This window comes from Leuciscus leuciscus, assembly GCF_965113295.1.
Source record: "Leuciscus leuciscus genome assembly, chromosome: 21".
NCBI classification, from domain to species: Eukaryota; Metazoa; Chordata; class Actinopteri; order Cypriniformes; family Leuciscidae; genus Leuciscus; species Leuciscus leuciscus.
In genome coordinates, this window is record NC_138745.1 from 19,224,507 (window position 1) to 19,241,514 (window position 17,008).

The 17,008-nt window shown below is 39.0% G+C and overlaps 1 protein-coding gene across 4 annotated transcripts in view; it reads left to right on the forward strand.

The window, feature by feature from the left end:
* Positions 1–17,008, forward strand: part of trrap (transformation/transcription domain-associated protein) — an 82,094-nt gene that overhangs the window by 27,757 nt on the left and 37,329 nt on the right. For 2 of the 4 annotated variants that reach the window (XM_082152649.1, XM_082152650.1), the window contains exons 32-46: positions 191–310; positions 431–595; positions 689–870; positions 1,022–1,220; positions 3,898–4,026; positions 4,450–4,716; positions 6,352–6,558; positions 6,690–6,848; positions 6,973–7,107; positions 7,240–7,350; positions 7,435–7,581; positions 11,946–12,159; positions 12,477–12,614; positions 14,016–14,162; positions 16,455–16,657. In XM_082152649.1, coding sequence (XP_082008775.1) covers positions 191–310; positions 431–595; positions 689–870; positions 1,022–1,220; positions 3,898–4,026; positions 4,450–4,716; positions 6,352–6,558; positions 6,690–6,848; positions 6,973–7,107; positions 7,240–7,350; positions 7,435–7,581; positions 11,946–12,159; positions 12,477–12,614; positions 14,016–14,162; positions 16,455–16,657 — 2,523 coding nt within the window. The remainder of the gene's footprint in view (positions 1–190; positions 311–430; positions 596–688; positions 871–1,021; positions 1,221–3,897; positions 4,027–4,449; positions 4,717–6,351; positions 6,559–6,689; positions 6,849–6,972; positions 7,108–7,239; positions 7,351–7,434; positions 7,582–11,945; positions 12,160–12,476; positions 12,615–14,015; positions 14,163–16,454; positions 16,658–17,008) is intronic. The other 2 variants (XM_082152651.1, XM_082152652.1) reach the window with 1 other exon arrangement.

Genomic DNA, 17,008 nt, shown 5'->3' on the forward strand with positions numbered 1-17,008 from the left:
CAGAAATTGCATTTTAAAAATATATTGAAATCGAAAAGTTATCTTTAATTGTAATAATATTTCATAACATTGCTTTTTTTTGATCACATGAATGCAGCCTTGGTGAGCTTACTAATTTGTAGGCTATTTTGTGCAATGTGAATATTGTGGTTTTATGCAATTATTTTGTTTTCGTCTTGTTACTCCACAGGCAGGCAGTCCTTTTAGAGAGCCGCTGATCAAGTTCCTGACGCGTCATCCATCTCAAACAGTGGAGCTATTCATGATGGAGGCCACTCTCAACGACCCACAGTGGAGCCGCATGTTTATGGTGTGTTTTTTATTGTCGTTGTTCTCTTTACCTCATACTGTATTTTGTGCCTTTGTTAAAAAACAAAACAAATTCCTTCATAAATTTCCTTTTGACCATTTTATCATTATTAATTTGCAGAGCTTCTTGAAGCATAAAGATGCCAAGCCACTTCGAGATGTCTTGGCTTCTAACCCAAATCGGTTTGTCCCTCTGCTGGTTCCAGCTGGGCCTGCTGCAACTGTGAGACCTGGGTCTCCCTCCACCAGCACTGCCCGCCTTGATCTGCAGTTCCAGGCCATCAAGGTGGGCCACACTCTCATAATTTACTGTTAGATTTGATTTAATGTGCTTGTTTGTAGAGCTTGAATATTAATGATCATTCACACACCACCTCAGATCATAAGCATCATTGTGAAAAATGATGAAGGCTGGTTGGCCGGTCAGCACTCTCTAGTGAGTCAACTCAGACGAGTATGGGTCAGCGAGGCCTTCCAGGAACGCCACCGCAAAGACAACATGGCTGCAACCAACTGGAAAGAGCCCAAACTTCTAGCGTTCTGTCTGCTTAGCTACTGCAAGTAAGTGTTGTCGGTTTGGTGGTGCAGAAATGACACACTTCACTAATGTTGTTGCAAATATTTTAAGTGTTATTAGCTTGGAAAATGGAAAAACAACATGTTTTCACTTTGCCCAAACACTTTGACACTAAAGTTGTGCATTTTCCTTCAGACGCAACTACTCTGAGATTGAGCTGCTCTTTCAACTGTTGAGAGCCTTCACTGGCCGCTTCCTGTGCAATATGACCTTCCTGAAGGAGTACATGGAGGAGGAGATCCCCAAGAACTACAGCATCACGCACAAACGAGCACTCTTCTTCCGCTTTGTGGAGTTCAATGACCCACACTTCAACGATGAGCTTAAGGCAAAGGTGAGGTTATACCATTTATACTGCTGTGAGTTTTAACATGCGAGGAGAAATAATGAATTTTGCCTTTGTGAAGACCTCTCATTTTGGGCTAGCATGACTGTGTCTAATGTTATGACATGGACCTCTGTGGCCAACATTATAAATTCCACCTTTCTGTTCAGAGTGGCTCAGCGTCACGCTCTCTTAGCGCTGACCATCTAATGCGGATAACAACCAGCCCCTTCTGAATATGTATGTTTGAAAAGGGGAAGGTGACAGAGACTGGCCGTGCATGACACACTTGGCTCTCAAAGGCACGTCTTCACCCTTAACCGAAGTCTTTGAAGAACGCTAATGAATATTTATCTGCAGATTACTCTAATAGCCATTACTATTAGAACTTTGCCTTTAATCATCCCTGTTGAAGATGAGAACTTTTTCTTTAGCTCACATGCACCAGTAACTTGTTTTGGTGACATCTTCCCCATCACTAGCTGCGTTTCCATTACAGATTTGCGCAAACATTTTGCGATTTATTTTCTAAATGTCGATAAAAAACTATTGCGAAATGACAACGTTTCCATTAACCGATGTAATGTGACTAAAACTTCTTTTTTTTCCCTCTCGCGATAAGTAATTCCAAAAATCATGGCAACGGATGTTGGTAGGTTTACATATATTCCAGCCACCGCACTAGCCATTATTTTTAATCAAATGAGATGTAGGCTTGTTATCCAAGCATTAATGGCAAGGAAAACCCCTTATACTTTGTAGTGTCACGTAGGACTATGAGGTGTTTCTGGGTGTTTCTCCCCTTCTATCTGTTTCAAGGTCTTGATAAATTGTGGCTTTTCTTTTTTGTTGTTTAGAATCCATTATTCCCGTAATCCTTTTTGTCTTCTATGATTTTAATAAAGAACTCTGTCTCGTCTTCGGTCCAAACATACTGCGTCATCTTTAAAGAATGATCAACATGATTTTAATAAAGAACTCTGTCTCGTCTTCGGTCCAAACATACCGCGTCATCTTTAAAGAATGATCAACTTTTACGTACGCCAGATGACCTGTAAATGAGGAAAAACTGTTTCCATTGAGGTTTTGCGAAATATTCCTTTTTCGAATTGCCTGAAAAACCACCTCATGCGAGCGTGTACATTTTTTTTTTTTTTTTGAAATTGACGTGTTCCCATTAGGCGTATTTTCAATTCGCAATTTCAGTTTGCGCAATTTGAAGGGTAATGGAAACGCGGCTACTGAGGCAAAATCAAAAAGAATCTTGACTTTTGTTTTAAAGACAAAATATCACATACTTTAATGCAGCATTTTTGACAATGGTTCCTTCTGTTTTGATTCTGTGAGCATCCTTATTGTCTAACCATATGAAGGGGTTTTTATAGTGGGAGAGCACTACCGGGAGTACATGGACCCACTGGTAAACGGGTCATTGTGGTATTCAAGGCTGTTCTTCTTATTCCCACTTCATGTTTATTCATGTGAAAGAATTCCATCAAGTTTGAGAAAAAGATCAAATGCCAGTTGATTAAAATGATCTGGATGTTCTCCTCCAAATGCCACCCTCTACAATGACATTGAGAAACGGTAGCAGTTCATTGGCAGATCGTCCTCACAGTTTTGATGGCTGAGACCGTTCCTGCTCTGCTATATCACCTCTCACAGCCAAACAGACGTTGCATCCCAAACATTCCCCAGGAGAGCTCAGCAGCTGCACGCTCTTAACAGAATACACGTTTAAGGTGATGTTTTCAGGCAGCTGGAGTCTCGGTGGTTTGGGCTGTGATGGATTGTGTAGAAAAGGATTTGTTGTGATCCATCATTCATGCGAACGGTAGAGGGGCTCATTAGGACGAGGGATAATGAAGGAACACCTGCAGCCCTACGGCACCAATGTTTGAATAAATGCACACGCTGATGCACACTCCAGCTACCAACCAAACAACACAATCATTGTGTGACTAGACAAACTATCGTCTCTTCTAAGTACAAAGCTTGTATTATCCCATAGCTTAAATTAGTGTTCAAAGACACTAATTATATAACACATAAGAGGTGACATCTGGGAAGTCAAGGTAGGAGGAATTAGGGTTTTTGAACATCTAAAAACATGGTAACAATTAGCTGATGATGGTAATATGATGATCATTAGAGTGGTTAATAACAGTGAGCTTTCAAATGAATTGAATCTGGGCTGCCACATTGTGCCTGTCTCTGTCTCTTCTGCTCTCTTCATACATTTAAATGGCTTTATTTATGCCGGAGCTTCCAAAGCAGCCCTGGTGTTGATCATTTAAGCAAATTCAATCAATTTAGTAAATACGATGCATAAAACAATGTGGTTTATTTGTAGATTATCAATAATAATGATAATAATAATAATAATAATTATTATTATTATTATTATTATTATATAAATATGATTAGGTTATTTATTATCATATTTTAACGATAAGTATATCTAAACAAAACGTAAACCAAACTATATTAAAGCAAACTTAAATATGCATTTCAATTAAAAGCCAAGTCTGGGTCAATATGGACAGCTAAAAAAAAAAAAAAACATAATTTGTCTCCAACAATAGTAATATGGCTCTTTTGAGAATATCAAAGCACTAGGAATGTGTCTGTTTATTGATGTAAATAAATAAATGCTGCTTGTATATTATTGTTGTCCATTGTCCAGGTGTTGCAGCACATCCTGAACCCAGCCTTCCTGCACAGCTTTGAGAAAGGGGAAGGCGAGCAACTCCTTGGGCCGCCCAATCCAGAGGGTGACAACCCTGAGAGCATCACTAGTGTCTTCATCACCAAGGTAAACCCTATCCAGCAGCTCCAGACCAGCTGCAGTGGCAGCGCTGTCACACTCTCTTTATCGAGTCACTATTTCATCTACGATGACCTCTGGCTGTTATTATGGCCGAAATTTCAAGGCATCACTAAAGGTCATAGTGTTTGTTTTTCAAACTAACCCAATGAGACACAGAGGTGAAGGTTAATAGCCTTCATTAATTTCATGCTTAAATTGATTGTCTCTCCCCTGCTGGTAATCATTGCAAAGAGCAAACCAATCAGTCTGTTTGTTTCCAGGGTCTGTTTTCAACACCTCAAGCAGGAGAGGAACCTGTTGAAGTTGAAATAAAATTTTAAATCTGCTGTACATCACAGCTGTGGCATCACGGCACTGAAGACAATGCATCTTTTAATGTCTTTTGACACATGCCTATCGTTCTTGCAGGTACTTGACCCTGAGAAGCAGGCAGATCTGGCTGACTCATTGAGGATTTACCTGCTTCAGTTCTCGACCCTGCTGGTAGAGCACGCCCCCCACCACATCCATGACAACAACAAGAGCAGGAACAGCAAGCTGAGGCGTCTCATGACCTTTGCTTGGCCGTGCCTGCTCCCCAAAACCTGCGTGGATCCGGCCTGCAAGTACAGCGGCCACCTCTTGCTGGCTCACATTATTGCCAAGTTTGCCATTCACAAGAAGATTGTTTTACAGGTGAGCATGCACCAAAATTTCAGCTGCCAAAAATACTATGAAATGCCTTTATCTGATTCTGTCCGATTGAACAGAGGCAGAAAGTATTGGTCCAAAAAAAGCAATAGAAATAATTTATTTAACAGTTGGTAACTCTGTCTTTGACGTGGAGAAAAAACAGCAAGCCTGTGAAAATTATCCAGGTTTAATCATATTTAGTATAATCAACAGCAGATGATATCAAATATGATATTGGAAAATATATAAGTGTGTATAATATATAATATACAAATATAAGTACAGATAGGTTGTAGAGTACAGATTTTAATTGTATTACCTAAAATCAGTTTTTTTTGTGCATAAAAAAAAAAAAAGTCATTTAAAATGTACACTACCATTCAAAGGTTTGGGGTCTGGAAGATGACTATATATATATAGTCATCTTCCAGACCCCAAACTTTTGAATGGTAGTGTGAAGTTTATTGGTAAATGCAGCCTTGGTACGAAACACTTTAAAAAATATATAATATTTATGTGTTTTATTTATTTGTTGTTTATTTGAATAGGGACAGATACAAAAAACATAGATTATTACATAAAGAACAATCCGATGCCTGTATCACAGTGTTTATAGCCATGGCTAATTCGCAACACCTTTATATATTTTTGTTTTGTTTTTTTAAAGTATGTTTCGTACCAAGGCTGCATTTATCAATAAACTTTCATAGCATTTCACAATATTGCAATTTTGACTATTTAAGCAGTTTTATTTTTATTTTATTTTTAAATGTAATTTATTCCTCTGATGACAAAGGTGAACTTTCAGCAAACATGACTTCAGTCTTCAGTGTCACATGATTTACATTTACGCATTTGGCAGACGCTTTTATCCAAAGCGACTTACATTGCATTCAAGGTACACATTTTACATTTTGTCAGTTCTTGCTTTCCCTGGGAATCGAACCCATGACCTTGGCGTGGCTAGCGCCAACGCTCTACTGTTTGAGCTACGGGAAAGCCTGTAGAGAATCTCCTTCAGAGATCATTCCAAATTTCTGATTTTGGTAATACGAATAGTTGTGCATGTTTATATTTTTATGAAATATTTATATTTCAAATAGAGCTGTTTTGTAACATTATACATGCATTTACAGTCACTTTTGATCAATTTAAAGCATCTGTGGTGAATAAAACTATTCATCTATTTTAAAAAAACATGCTTACCACAAACTTTTGAATGTTAATAAAGCAATTGTTTTTCTATTTTCTCATTTTATTAAAACAGTTTATAAGTCTTTAGATTCTATATGTTATTGTGTAGTCATACCTATTGAAGGAAATCAGGATTATAACTGAAATGCTAAATTAGAGGTTTACATTTTCTGCCTGTTTGTCTAGAATTTCTTGGCTTGGGCCATGATGAAATTAAAAAAAACTCAGTGTTTTTTTCTTTCTGAAATAATTAACCCATAACATATGACATATAACGTAACATATAACACATTTACAAACAAATATATTTTCAGACCTTTGCTGATAAAATGCATTTCTCAAACCCAAATTCCTCACTTACCTCATTATTTCAAAGGATAGAGTTTTTAAAGTTTTTTGGGAAGTCACTTCAGTCAACTTCAACTGTGAACTACTTCTATGCAGGTTTTCCACAGTCTGCTAAAGGCTCATACTATGGAGGCACGTGCCATTGTTCGGCAGGCCATGGCAATTCTCACACCTGCTGTACCTGCACGGATGGAGGACGGTCATCAAATGCTCACGCACTGGACCCGCAAGATCATTGTGGAGGAGGGCCACACAGTTCCCCAACTTGTTCATATACTTCATCTCATTGTACAGCACTTCAGAGTATGTAACATTACTTAAAGATACTCCGATATTCACAATGTTCAATTTATATTGCATAGCTTTAGTTATTAGTTCGTTTGGTGGATCATATAACATTTCGTTTGATAGAGTGTATGTGTCTCTGTTTACAGGTATATTACCCAGTGAGACATCACCTGGTTCAGCACATGATCAGTGCAATGCAGCGATTGGGCTTCACCCCTAGTGTGACTATCGAACAGAGGAAGTTGGCAGTGGATTTAGCTGAGGTGGTCATCAAATGGGAGCTCCAGAGAATCAAAGATCAACAGGTCTGTCGCCAGAAAATAAAATGGCAAAATCAGTTTTGAAAAAAAAGTTTTGGTTTTCTGTGATTTTAAAAAGTGTTGTGCTTTTGATTCCAGCCGTTTATTGGGTATGAATTTCTTTTTGCAGCCGGAATCGGAGGCTGATACAGTAAGTGTTGGCGAGGGCACGAGCGGAGCCTCTGCTGCTATGAAGAGAGGAATATCTGTTGATTCGGCACAAGACGTGAAGAGATTCCGCACTGCTGCTGGTACTGTCGGCACGGTGAGGAAACCTTAAACCGATCGCTGACGCCTGAGTGTGACCACTGTAATCAGTCTTTTGCGCTCTGTACCTTGATGGACTCTGCCATGTTTAAGCACATTGGCTGTATTATGTTTGTGTTGGTATGTGCAGGTCTTTAGCCGCAGTCAGTCGATGCCAGGCACTGAGGCTTTACTTACCAAACCTGTGGAGAAGCAGCACACAGATACCGTCGTCAACTTCCTCATCCGCATCGCCTGCCAGGTAGTTATTTCATACCTGATTAGTGAATCTTACTGAGGCGTTCACTAATACTTACACAGGCTTAATCCTGCTCTGTGTTTGCAGGTGAATGATAGCACTAATGTAGCAGGATCGCCCGGTGAGCTGCTGTCCCGTCGCTGTGTGAACCTCATGAAGACTGCCCTCAGGCCGGATATGTGGCCCCGTGCCGAACTTAAACTGCAGTGGTTCGACAAGCTCCTCATGACTGTGGTAAGTTTGAAGTGTCTGAGATTTATATGTTTTTTATTATTTATGAATGAGACTGGCAACAATAGGGAGAAGGAATGAAGTGGGATCAGGGTTATGGATTTTAAGTCTTGTTGCCAGGAAGAGCATTGCTGTTCAATGTATTATGTGTATAATCGCTAGGCCATGACTAAATTTGAGTCTGAATGTGAGTTTTATTAGTTCTTGTCTCATTGAAAAAAAAAAAAAAAAACTCTTAAGAGTTTGACAAATGTAAGTCTGTGCAAACCAACAGGAATGTTTGCAACGGAAATTTAGTCTTTTTTTCGCATGTGATTTGTCTGTTCAGACTAGTGCGTAAACAGGCTGAAGGAAAATGCTAATTCATTCTCTGACTGGAGGTTGCGCATTTAGAAAAGCAGAAATACCCTGGTTACTCTAGACACAAAGCACTACGTAACTTTGTTTTTGACACCTGCTTGTCATGGAGAAGAAAATAAGTCAAACAGTATTTGCATGTTTTCATGTTATTTCGCAATGGTCCTAATCAGAGAACGCCAAATACAAGAGTACAGAGACGAGAGTTCCTGGTTCTTTAAATGCCATTAGTAAAATATCTTTTTGCAAAAATACTCTGCTTGTGAGTGCCACCATGTTGTGTGGTTTTATATAACAGCTGCAGCTCTGGGCATGTGATCAAAACCGTGAATCCTATTGGTCGGGTGGTTTTCTTTGCAGTGTCATAGAAAAGAGATTAGGACTGATCAATGAAAAATTGATGGCGCATTGATGGCTTTCGAATGTTTTTGTCAATCTGAACAGACTCATTAACAGCCGGCCGTTCAAATTAAAATGTTTATTGGAAATTTTCATCTTGGTGTGAACAAGACTTGAAGTGTTCGTCTTGGAGATGAAGACCGCCATATCCTGTTCCTCTCACATCCCTCTTCATTATTTCCAGTGCCTTTCCAAGAGCAGTTTTGATGCCAGCAAAATCGATATCCTCCCTCTTATGAATGATTTTTCTTTCTTTGGAGTTCACTGGTGTGACTAACTCAGCTGTCATCTGAGAGAACATCTCTCAGTTAGTGAGCGTCTGCCACCTGCACTATTATTACTGTAACCTCCCATCCCTCTCTCACTCCACCTGTTAAGAAGCAATGGGCTTCCTGTTGTCTGGACACACACCACACTATCGATTCTTTTTTAGGGCAGACAGTTATGCGACTCCCTATGCTCATATAGGCCAATGATTGAAATGCTCTGATATGGCAGAGAGATGACACAGATGGTGGCACCAGCGCCTGATTTGGTAGCCCCAAATATAAGAATTAATAATATTAATTATTAGTATTACATGTTTTGTTTCTTGGAAATGCACATTTGAGTTGACAGTAGCTTTAGATGCGGATGTACATTTATTTTCATTAACAAAAACATTAACATCTATAAAAGTTGTAGCAACCTAATCTTTGTAGGGTGAACTCTTAAGTATTCTGACTGTGTTAGAACTCTACTCTTAAAATTGGTCTTCCGTAATGTCATATATTTGTAGATTATAACCACGCATAGCACCTCACTACCATGCAAAAAGTAACTTTATGGTTTTATGTTTGTTATATTAGCCGAAACACATGAAGTACAAATACAAATGCAAAAAAAAAAATATATAGCCTATATATACAAATACTGCAATTATATTCAATTGCTTCTTTAATACATGTCTATGTTATAACAATAATATGGCACTTTTCCACTGCATGGTACGGTACGGCTCGGTTCGGTACGGCATGCTTTGGCGCTTTTCCACTGCATGGTACGGTACGGCTCGGTTCAGTACGGCTCACTTATGACGCGTTTCCACTGCATGGTACGGTATGGTACGGCTCGCTTTAAATGGTACCACCTCTGTTGAGGTTCCAAGCGTACCGTACCGATACTAAAATGTGACGTGAAAACACTGCAGATCACTGATTGGTCAGACAGAATCATCACTACCAGTGTCATTGTATTTACAACACGAGACACTAAACCCGCTAGATTTAAATAGCCAGTAGACAACAGCCAACGCTGTAGCGCCTGTTTTAAAAGTATTTGCTTAAAAAAAATAGTATAAACTTCAAAAAAAGAAATGGCTGAATCGTGGTCAGTGGACAAGGTGCAGACGTTCCTCTCGTTGGTTGCCGAGGAGCGGATGGGGAAACACGGAATGAAAAATTCGAATTTAATATGATGATGTCATGGCAGTAGAGACGGCAACTATAACGATCAGTCCCACCCACTTTGAAGCGGTACTAACTGCAGTGGAAAAGCAACCGAGCTAAAGCGAACCGAACCGTGCCGTACCGAGCCGAGTCGTACCACGCAGTGGAAAAGCGAAGCGAGCCGAACCGTTCCGCGCCGAGTCGAACCGTACCGAGCCGAACCGAGCCGTACCATGCAGTGGAAAAGCGCCAATAGTTGGTGATTTGTGGATTGGAAAAGCCTTCTAACTTGATTGTTGTGACACAATGTTTCTCTTGTTTTCCGCGTCAGTGTTTTTGAATGTCAGCACTGTTTCATCTGGCTTTAAACTAGTTTAAATCACCGAGATATTAGTGGTTCCCAAAGAAGAACTCTGTGCTGAACTCAAACATGTTTCACTGTATCTCACATTGCTGTTTAGTGGCCACATGATGGAGATGGTCAGCGAGTAGCTCGCGCTGCAGAGTTGATAAATCGTCCATGTGGAACGGTTCAAATGAGTAGCGCTGTTTCTTTCCACTTGCTGCATTTAATGTATATCATACACAACAGAAATGGCAGCGCTCATCAGTTTGAAATTGGTAGAGGCACCAGTGTGACCTCTAACAAAATTAGTCGCACAGGCAGGAATAAAGGTCACAAAATGCGCCCATTTAGTCAGTCTAGAGCCCTGCATCCTTTCCATCTTTATTTTCAGAGTGGGTCAATGACACTTCCTGTGGCTTGAGTTTGACAAACAGGTCACTCATCGGCTGTGCCCCAGAGCCCTGTTGAGTGAGTGAGGTGATCTTTTCAGGTGCTCTTATCCAAACTAATGAACAGTGCTGCAAATCTTAGGGGCTTTTATCATCTCATTGTGCCGGCTTGTCAGTGATTAAAGAATCCCCTCAGACCATAGTTGTCAATATTCAGTGGCCCCGGAAACTTAATCAGCACTGGTTTTTACTCATTGTGACAAGCCTGTGCATTACTTGACATAAATGAGAGAATAAAGAGATTTACGTGTTTATTCATTTTAAAACTTTGTGTGACCCCAGAAGTTTCAATAGTCCAGTAAGATGTCATTATTTATTAACTTTTGGGTTACTCATTGAATTGATCAAAAGTGACAGTAAAGACATTTATAATGTTATGAAAACATTCTATTTAAAATAAATGCTGGTTTTAACTTGCTATTCATTAAAGAATCCTGAAAAAAATGTATCGCGGTTTCCACAAAAATATTAAGTTTTCAGCATTAATTATAAGAAATGTTTCTTGAGCACCAAATCACCATATTAGCATGATTTCTGAAGAATCATGTGACACTGAAGACTGGAGTAATGATGCTGAAAATTAAGCCTCGCCAACACAGTTATAAATATGTTATTTTAATGGTTCCTAATTAAATTTTGTTTTGGAGGTCTCCCACAATAAGTTTACATCCATCAAAAGTAAAAAATAAAAAATAAACTTTTATTTTCTCATAATATCTGAAACGGCTCTATCAAGGATCCAGTCCCTCTAATCTCCCCTTCTTGCAGCTTTCTAGTAATCCTGAAGATCTTGATTAGCTTGTTCAGGTGTGTTTTATTAGGGTTGTAAGTAAGCTCTGCAGGTAAGCATGTCAGGGCCCGAGTTGCCCTAAACCACCTCGGAAATGAATCGCTATTGCCATATTTGAATTTCCTTTGGAAATGGATGCATATTGGATTTGCTTTTGTAGCACAGACAACAGCGTCTTTTCAACATGTCAACAACACAAAACAAACCCTTCCAGGCCTGAGCTACAACTGTAGTGTTTGAGGGCGAGTCAGAGTAAAAGTTGTTTGCGGGCAGCCATTGAAGATCATAGGTTGGCATTATGCAAATTTTTACAAACTGATGTAGGTTCATGCAGTAAGTAAGACTGAAATTACTGACCACTCGTTTCAGACAGTTCAGAACCGGTTCTTTTGGGAGACAATAACTCTATTTATCGTTCACTTTGATCTTTGAAACTTTGCACATCTTTTACATTCACAAACAGCTATATTACACACTGCATGAAAGCATAAGAGACTTTTCTCAAAATATTAATAAATATCACAGACCTCAAACTTTTGAACAGTAGTGTCAGATCCTGTTTACTCTTATTAATCAGTGCATCCTCTTCTGTTTTTCAGGAGCAGCCAAATCAGGCGAACTTCTCCAATATCTGCACAGGACTGGAGATTCTCAGCTTTCTCCTGTCAGTGCTGCAGCCTCCAGCCATCCTCGCACATTTCAAGCCCCTGCAGCGTGGCATTGCAGCTTGCATGACCTGTGGCAACACCAAAGTGTTGAGAGCGGTCCACTCCCTCCTGTCCAGACTCATGAGCACCTTCCCCACAGAACCCAGTGAGTAGATCAAGCTCTGATCGATGATGTCTTTTCATTTATTACTTAAAGCTCACTTGAAGTTTTTTCAATAGCTACCTACATCAAAAACTACTATCCTAACTGATAAAGTGATAACTCTCTCTCTCTCTCTCTCTCTCTCTCTCTCTCTCTCTCTCTCTCTCTCTCTCTCTCTCTCTCTCTCTCTCTCTCTCTCTCTCTCTCTCTCTCTCTCTCTCTCTCTCTCTCTCTCTCTCTCTCGTCCAATGGGAATTGATTGGATTGTTGTCATTTGAAAACTATAGGGTAACCATTTACATTTTTCTTCCAATATTTTGGTTTTTCTTTAGGCACATCTTCCGTTGCTTCCAAATATGAGGAGCTGGAGTGCTTGTACGCTGCTGTAGGAAAAGTCATTTATGAAGGCCTCACCAACTACGAGAAAGCCAGCAGCGCTAACCCAACTCAATTGTTCGGTGAGAATTGAATAGCTCTACTACCTGACCAAACACTAAATAGATAAAGGTTTTAACTTTTTTTTGTCTGTTATATAGTTGGTATTGAATGCAAACCAGATATGTAAATACTTAATTATAAATTGGTCACACTTATTAGGTGTCTTTAACTACTATGTACTTAACATAAAAAATGTTTTGGTACAATGTACTTGTCTTCATGATGTATTGCAAAACACTTTTGCTGCTATTGAGGTGGGATATGGGTAAGGTTAGGGACAGGTTTTGTGTTTGGTTAGGTTTAAAAATGGGTTAAAGGGTAAGGTAAAGGTTAAAAGTGTAATTCTAGATGTAATTACAGAAATGAATTACAGCTGTAATAACATGCAGGTAATATTTTTTAAATGCAAGTCAAATATAAAAGCTTGTATGGAAACAATGTGCATTTTATTTAAGTGTTATTACATAGTAAAGACACTTAATATAAAGTGGGACCTATAATTGTATACTTATTATTGAGTTTTGTACATTACCATTCAAAAGTTTGGGTTCAGTATGATTTGAAAAAACATTAATGCTCTTTTGGCAAGGATGCAATAAATTGATTAAAAGGGACAATAAATGCTATGCTTTTGAACTTTCCATTCATTAAATAATCCTGAAAAAATATATCACCATTTCCATTACAAAAAATTAAGCAGCACAACAGTTTTTAACATTGACAATAATAAAAAATGTTCTTGAGCATGAAATCAGTATATTAGAATGATTTCTGAAGGATCATGTGACACTGAAGACTGGATTAATAGCTGCTAAAAATCCTCTTTTTAAATTGTGATAATATTTCACAATATAACTCTTATCAAATAAATTCATCTTTCTAAAACATTCAAAAAAACGTCCCAACCCCAAACGTTTGGATAGTGGTGTACTTGTATATGGATCCCTTTCAGATGAGATATTTTACAAAAGAATACTCCTCTTTAATTATTTTATAATTGAAAACCAAAAAGTGATAACTCTATTGAATAACATTCTAAAGTTACCAGTGTTTCATTTCAGCCCAAAATGGCATCATTGGTCAATAAATGCCTCCTGATTCCTCTCTGGCAGTGCTCTAGAGTTACATTTACCACTGATGCACTGTATGTGTCTCCATCGAGGGTGACTTTTTACATTTATCTTTTCTCCCCAGAGCTGTGATCTAAGAAATGCATTACTCATAGAATTTTTTTTTTGTGTGTCCCTGTCCTTACCCGGTAACTCGGTTAGATTTCTTCAGAAACGTCCTTGTAATACAACTACAGGGACAAAGAAGCTGCACCCAAAGTCATTAGCAGGCTCGTGTCGCTTGCTGTCCCTGACAGTGTCGTGAGGGCAGCGGGGCTTCATGTTACCAGCTTCTCTCTCCTCTGCTTCCAGGAACGCTGATGATCCTGAAGTCCGCCTGCAGCAACAATTCCAGCTACATCGACCGCCTCATTTCCGTTTTCATGCGCTCCCTGCAGAAGATGGTGAGGGAGCACCTGAGCCCGCAACCCAACCCCGGAACCGCTGAAACCAGCACAGGTGATCATTCTTTAGACACTTGGGTCAAGGAGGGTTTTTTTTTGTAGTAATTTGCCATAATTATTATAAATTTTTTAAAACGTTTTTTTTTTATTTTTTTACTACAATTACTTATTACTTTGATATTGAAAAAAATAATATGTTGCAACCAGCATGCAGGAAACAGAAAATTATATCATAGAGAGGACCCGTGCAGACCCTCATCACTGGGTGTCACAATCAATAAGTATCTTAAAATATCATATATTTTTACACTTATGATTTATTAGTCAAAGTTAGTTCTAGGGATGCACGATATATCGGCCACCATATCGGTATCGGCCGATAGATGTTTGTTTTTAATGTTAACGTTATCGGCCTAATAAGAAAATCTGGCCGATATACTAAATAATGGATTATTTCCTTGAGCTGTGACACTTCAGATGCGCACTGTTCACCATGATGGTTTTGAATTTGCTTGAAATATGATTGGAATCACTTAAAAAAATGAAAATACAGTTAAGTGCAATGTGCAGTGCAAATCTGTCATATATGCTACATAAAATTATAATGAGAACATTATAATTGTGTGCTTGAGACATGGCTTTTAATGGTGAGACTTTTGTTTTTGTAATCAGGCTCTCAAAAATTATATTAAAAATTTTGGATTTAGATTTATCGGCCAATACATGGTTATCGGCTTTCAAATATAAAGAATGATCATTATCGGTATAGGCCAACATTGGTGCAACCCTAGTTCAGATTGTAAAATGCCATGTAATGCGGCGACTCAAAAACTGAATGATATTTATAAATTAACAAATATAAAAAAGTTATTGCTTTATGGCTACTCATTATTACAATGTAAAGTTTTCTAAACCGAAATGAACGTTTTTCAAAACCATATAAAACATGATTTTTAAACTTTGGATTTTACATTTATTGTGTAGACTCTTATGACATTGACCCACTAAGTAAATTTAAACCGAACAGGCAACACCGAGGTCAGATCAGTTCTTATTTTGATGGCATTCAGAGGACTGCTAAATCATCTGAATCAATCCTAATTGGCTAACTGTCTAGAGGCAACCATGTAAAGTTAATGCAATATAGTATGCTCTGCTCAATTTAAACAATTTTGTGCTTTAGCACTGGCCTCTTTCTGTCATTAGCCCATCTGCACTTGGTTAAGATCACTTCCTCCCTTCCAGGAGGCCGTTTTCAAGCCTTTAAAGATTTCAAGCTTGACTTTATTTTGGATAGTATATGGAAGCCAGCTGAGGTAGGTTAAGATCTATTGCTTTGTCTGACAGAATGGGTTTTCTTCCTCTTGGCCCAGAAATGACAGTCTGTCTTAAATTTTGGCTTTTGACAGTATGATGGAAAAATATACACTCTTACTGGGACAGCTTTAATCCTGTTGTCTGCATTCATCTGGAGGAGTTTAAAAATTGGGCAGAAAGACAAAAAGACACGTTGTCACCTTGGAGCAGAGTGTGAGAGAGGGAACCGTTAGACTCCGGCGTGTGCTGTCCATATTTGACCACTGGGTGCTGCAGGAGGGCCAATCAAATGCTCTGAGACCAGCCCACAAATCCATCCATACTGAGAAACATCTTCTGTGATTGAAGTAAAAAATCTCCAACTGTGTCCACTGGAATATAAAATCCAGACAATCCCATCTGCTCTGTGCCTTCTAAATGCTATTATGGTTTTTAAATGGTACATTGAGATGGGATTGAACAGACACGCGCACATTCACACACTTTCGGCCCTGCCTGTCCTGTGCTGTCTGAATGGCCTCACACTGCAATGTCACCATGACAGCGTCGCCCAAAGACCTCCTCACAGCATGAGTCAGTGGCGAACTGGAAATCAGCCTCTAACATATTCTCCCCCAAGGCTTCGACTCATCAGAACAATCACATTTTACCTTGAGCAAATCAAGCAGAAAATACATTCAGAGGCCAAACTAAACTCATAACCCGTCTCCGTTCTGCTACGACTCTCCATGCTAAAACTCAATCACGTTTCCCCCATTTTCAGCTGGCAGAATTTCGAATTTTGTGGTTCATATCCTCAGCCGTCTTTGACCATTTTTGATATATGTTCATTGCTTGCCTTTGAGATGTATGCAATATTTGGCTGTATAGGTGAGCTTGGTGTAGTTTTTCCTCTTTGTTAAGTTTTGAAAATGATACAAGGCCTGTGAACCTAAAGAAAAGGGAAAATAGTGTTCAACTGTATCACAAATTTCTGTTGAATATCACTCATATAATCATGTGCTCACATTCTTCTTTGTTTCGTTTGTAGTGACAAGTGAGTTGGTCATGCTCAGTCTGGATCTGGTGAAGACGAGACTGTCGGTCATGAATATGGAAATGAGAAAAAACTTCATCCAGGTCATTATCACCTCCCTCATTGAGAAATCTCCAGACCCAAAGATTCTTCGCGCTGTGGTGAAGATTGTGGAGGAATGGGTCAAAAACTCTGGCAACTCCATGGCCACCAACCAGGTAAACTCTGTCAGGCTGATGTCTCAAAATATTGAATCTGTCAGAGCCTGGTGTCGTATGAGAAATACAATTTTCCTTGGTATTTTGAGTTTAGACTTCAGTGAACTATGAAAACATACTGCAACAACTTTCAGAACTTAAAACTTTGCCAGTCCAGAAAGACTATTTATTCAAATTAAGCAGCAAAGATTAAATTTACATGTCAATTGGGTGATTAGAATCATGGCTGCTCGGACGGTAGAGTAACATGGAGGATAAAGGATTGGTGCTATTATTCCTACTGTGTGGACCATTGGTTCTCAACATTTTTGACTCCAAATACCCCATTTGTTTGCTGAGGACCCCAGCCTC